General features: G+C 36.1%; 1 protein-coding gene across 1 annotated transcript; it reads right to left on the bottom strand.

Moving 5' to 3' along the window:
• Nucleotides 1-3550: 3550 nt before the first annotated feature.
• On the bottom strand, nucleotides 3551-4594 carry LOC150035033 (uncharacterized). The gene is made up of 4 exons (XM_090315208.1): nucleotides 4439-4594; nucleotides 4131-4346; nucleotides 3857-4048; nucleotides 3551-3772 (listed from the first exon to the last, which is right to left on the bottom strand). The coding sequence occupies exons 1-4, from the start codon at nucleotides 4592-4594 to the stop codon at nucleotides 3551-3553; spliced, it is 786 nt and encodes a 261-aa protein (XP_090171334.1).
• Between the last annotated feature and the right edge of the window lie 465 nt (nucleotides 4595-5059).

Here is a 5059-nt window from a genome sequence, read left to right as displayed (position 1 = left end):
AGCTTCCTTCTGTACTGCGCAGAGTAGCTCCTGCTCTAGTCGATCTAGTCAGTATGCTCTCACCGACTGCAAGTTGTAGAAACATTAGGGGACAAACCTTTTTTCTGGTCAGGTGTCCTTCGAGTCGATAACTCCGAAGGATTAGAAGCGCCAAGTTTTTCCATAGGACAAAATTGTTGCGATCAAGTTTAATGGAGGTTATCTTATTGAGGAGTTGGTTCAAGGGTGGGCCGTTGAAGTTGGCTGTACCGAGGGTGGCTCCCAGGTTTCCTTGATACCAAGTTAGAATGTGAGTTTGAAGGATATGGCTTGACTCACACGGCAGACGATAGCACTTAGACAAGGTAAACGATAGCGTCAAAGATAGACGATAGCGTTTGGTGAAGGTAGATGATGACGTCTGATGGAGGTAGACGACAGCTTCAAAAGATAGGTGATATCGTGTAGATGATAGCGTCAGGAGGTAGATGATAGATGATATCGTGTAAACGATAGCGTCAGGAGGTAGACGATAGATGATATCGTGTAGACGATGTCAAGAAGTAGACGATAGTTGATATCGTGTAGACGATTGCGTCAGAAGGTAGACGATATCGTGTAGACGATAGCGTCAGGAGGTAGACGATGGCATCAGAAAAAGTAAATGATAGTTTCAATCAGGCAGACGATAACTCAGACAGTACACGAGAGTGGCAAGCCAACTTTTCCTTTGTAATTTCTTGTGTATTGAAATGTACATAGGTGATGTATTTATACAATATGGAATCCCTAATTTGGGAATGCAAAAATAACTCAACAAAACAAATGGTTAGATATTTTGTTGTAACCAACCTATTCCTTTGGTAAGCCCTATTCTTATGGTAGAGAGGCAAGACTGAATTTTATGTGTTGGCATCCTTAACATCCTTAACAAGATTTGAGTTTTGGAAGTGTTAGCATACTGTCCAACAAGCGCCAGATTTAATTTTTGGTGAATTTTGGTTCAAATCATTGAGAAAAGTTTGGAATCGATCTTGAATCAAGCTACATTTGGATAAGTTCTCTTGGGGAAATGAGTTTTATATTTAATTTAAGTCCTAAAAATCTAAGTTAATTATAATTTATATTTAGGGATTGATTCAAAACTTTTTATTCAAGATAGAAAGGATTTTAGTTGCTTACTATGTTTGGGCTTATTCAATGTAAGTGTTTACTACGTGTTTGCCCTTGAACCAGGCATCGTAACCAAGTTAAGGTTAAGATTGTGTATACATGTGAAAGCAGGATATTTTTGTGTTGGAATGATTTGCTAATGGATGGACTATTGAGGGTGTTCTGGAAACCTATGAGTTATGTTACTAATATTGTAATAACATGTTTATGGTTTGATATGAAATTTGGATGTTTTATGTTGCATGTCACTATAAGAAATCGCACTTCTCCCAACGTCACAATTCGCTAGGAAAGAGTGGAAAATGCATCGGGAGAACCCCTCTCGACGAATAATGGATCGTCGGGAGTTTGGTCGGGAAAAATCTATCGGGAGAGGAACTCCCGACGCATGAAACAAAGCGTCGGGAGTTAGTTGAAGAACTCCCAATGCATGTATAGGGCGTCGAGCATTCCTCAAACTGCTGACGCATTAAATACGACGTCGGGAGTTTGAAGAACTCCCAATGCCCTATACATGCGTGGGAGTTCTTTGACTAACTCTCGATGCCTTGTTTCATGCGTCGGGAGTTCTCGAACTCCGACGGTTTGTTTCATATATTAGGAGTTCGAGAACTCCCGACGGTTTGTTGTATTTGTTAGGAGTTACAGGAACTCCCGACGTAGTAAAATATGCGTGGGGAGTTCCTTCATTAGTTGAATATTGTCTTTTAAATATTTTTAATTTATAATTTGTAATTTCTTTAAATTTGATCTGAATAACTTGTAAAACATAATTAACCAACTCAAACAGATTCACATAATAAATAAAACAAAGAAAACGAAGTCCATACTATATAACAAATAAATGAAAAATTACAATATCCTACAATAAAACAAAGTCAAAACTAAATGAAAGAAATTTGTTTCCACAAATACATAGAAGAAATAAAATGAAAACAACGTCAATAAATACAAAAAAGAAAACAATGTCTGGAACACAGAATTTTGAACAATCATCCAACCTCATCTCCAAACAGCATCCTACAATAAAACAAAAACATTCAAATGTCATCATCTTTAAACATCCATAACACGTTCAAACTTCATAAACAAAACATCCACAAATGTCATAATTGTCCAACCAAACTTCATAAATAAACTATCTAAACGAAACTTCATAAACAAGAACGAACACACATAAAACTCAATTTTTCTCCTCCAAAAATTCACAACCGAACTCGATCCACCCCCCACAACACATTAGAACTTCATAAACATTCATAAACACACAAAAACTCCAAGTTCAACGACAAAACGAGTATAATCAAACTCTATCCACCCCCCACAAAAAACATGAAACCTCCCGAACATAAAAAAATCACACAAAAACCTATAAATTCAACTCCAAAACAATTACAACCGAACTCTACGCACCCTCACAACATATTCAAACTTCATAAACAAGAACGAACACACATAAAACTCAAACTTTCTCCCTAAAACAATCTAAACTAATCTCAACCTACCCTCACAACACATTAGAACTTCATAAACATTCATAAACATACAAAAACTCCAAGTTCAACGACAAAACAAGTATAATCAAACTCTACTCATCCCCCACGAAAAACCCTGAAACCTCCCGAACATCAAAAAGCACACAAAAACCTATAAATTCAACTCCAAAACGATTACAATCGAACTCTACGCACCCCCACAACATATTCAAACTTCATAAACAAGAACGAACACACACAAAACTCAAACTTTCTCTCCAAAAATATCTAAACCAATCTCAACCCACCCCCCACAATACATTAGATTTTCGTAAACATTCATAAACACACAAAAACTTTAAGTTCAACGACAAAACGAGTATAATAAAACTCTACCCACCCCCCACGACAAACATGAAACCTCCCGAATATCAAAAAAACACACAAAAACCAACAAATTCAACTCCAAAATGATTACAACCAAACTCTACGCACCCCCACAACATATTCAAACTTCATAAACAAGAACGAACACACATAAAACTCAAACTTTCTCCCCCAATCTCACCCCCCTCTAACCACACATTAGAACTTCATAAACATTCATAAACACACAAAAAGGACAAAATGACAAAATGACAAAAAGAACATCAAAATCCAGTTGTTTGGCTACCATAACTGCAGGATAGCCAACAATTCTTTATCATAAAGCTACTTAAAACATAACTACTTTGCTACCATAACTGCAGGATAGTAACATATTAGACAACTAAATAATGTAGTAATCATACCTAATTCGATGGGCCTCCTCTCTGTGATCGTATCATGTCTTCAATCATTTTTTTTCATTCTTCCATTTGTCTTGCATGATCCTCTTTCATTTGTTTTTTAACGTCTTCAAGTTCCTTAATCCTCGACTGAGACTATTCGAAACTGGCTCTCAATTCCTTCATCCCCCTCTCCGTTCCTTGAGTAGATGACGAACTCGATGAGCTGCTACTCCTTCTTGACTTAGGTTTAGGGTCCCAACCTAGGCCTTTTGAATATCTGGGTCGTCTTCCCAAAATCGTCTCGCAGATTTCATCCCATGTTAGTGGTTGAGAACCTTCTAGAGTGGGATTGGATTGTAATTCTAACATTTGATTCTAGACATATTAATTAAATGTGTAAATATGAGCGACTGAAGTTAGATTTGAAAAACAACACGAAAGTAAAACAAAAAATGTTACATGTGCATTTTCAGCTACCTCGTTCACAAACTTGCCAACTTTAGAGTGTGTTTCCCTAAATAGGTCAACACCTCCTATTTCTCGACCTTCCTTTACCTGCAACTCTGCCTGAATTTGCAGGAATGACTTCGATCCGCCTACGTGGTCAAACGGTAATTTCTCTCTATTCTTCCTATTCGTCTTTGACATTTCCTACATTTCAACAAAAAAATAAATAACAAATATTCTATAATAGTAAATGCAGTAAATGATACATGCCCTAAATTATTTTAACCTGAAATGTTTTACTCTCGAAGCAGTCACACAAAAAATACCAATCTTCTGGCCTATTTTTAAGCCACCTAGGCAAGTTGGCATGTGTTTGCTGAGGATCTCCACATTTCCTGTAATGTATGTGCAAATATGCTCTAAATTCTTTGAAGGAGTTTTGCATTTGATGTTCTATAAAATGGTTAAATCTTTGACTGGACAGATCAACTACGAAATGAGGCTACAAAAGAATGAAGGAAGAATTAGCATATATGATGTTCATGACTCTTAGTCTATAATTGACTCTAAAAGAATAAACTTATAATTACTTACCAACAATTGACTCTTAGCCAATTCTATAAACTCGTTTGGAACCTCAGCAAAAGTATGACATCGTACTGGAAATGCAAATCTCACAGCGACACCAATTTCATTACTAAATCGTACCGAATATTGAGAAATCGGCTTTATCTCCCCTTCATTTATCATGATTATAATTCTGCCATGTTTTTGGATGTATTTTTCCAACTTGATGTTCAGCAAATTCTCGCGTTTCCTCCAAGTGGATGCTGAGCTACTATCTGAGGAATAAAAAAATTTAAAACAATTTATGATGTATTTCAGTTAACAGAATATATTTCAAAATATACTAACCTGAAGTGTCACTCACAGAAGATCCCGTGTTGCCTAGATATATCTCCTAGAATTCTTCATCAGCCTTCTATTGCCTATTAGGGGTTGACATTTTATCTATACAAACATAAAAAAGACAAAACAATATTAAATTATTATGAAATACATGTAAACATAGAAAAAGAAAATTTAATAGATACATGATTACTCATCATCGTAATCTAAATCAAATTATTCATCAGCACTTGACCTGTTATTGGGAGATAATTGTTCTTCATCATCATCGTTTATGAAGTCGTCATCGCCATGTCCAATAATTGA

The sequence above is a fragment of the Benincasa hispida genome, chromosome 7, assembly GCF_027475165.1.
Source record: "Benincasa hispida cultivar pf3 chromosome 7, pf3_genome.v1.1, whole genome shotgun sequence".
NCBI lineage: Eukaryota > Viridiplantae > Streptophyta > Magnoliopsida > Cucurbitales > Cucurbitaceae > Benincasa > Benincasa hispida.
This window is presented reverse-complemented; position numbering and strand designations above follow the sequence as displayed.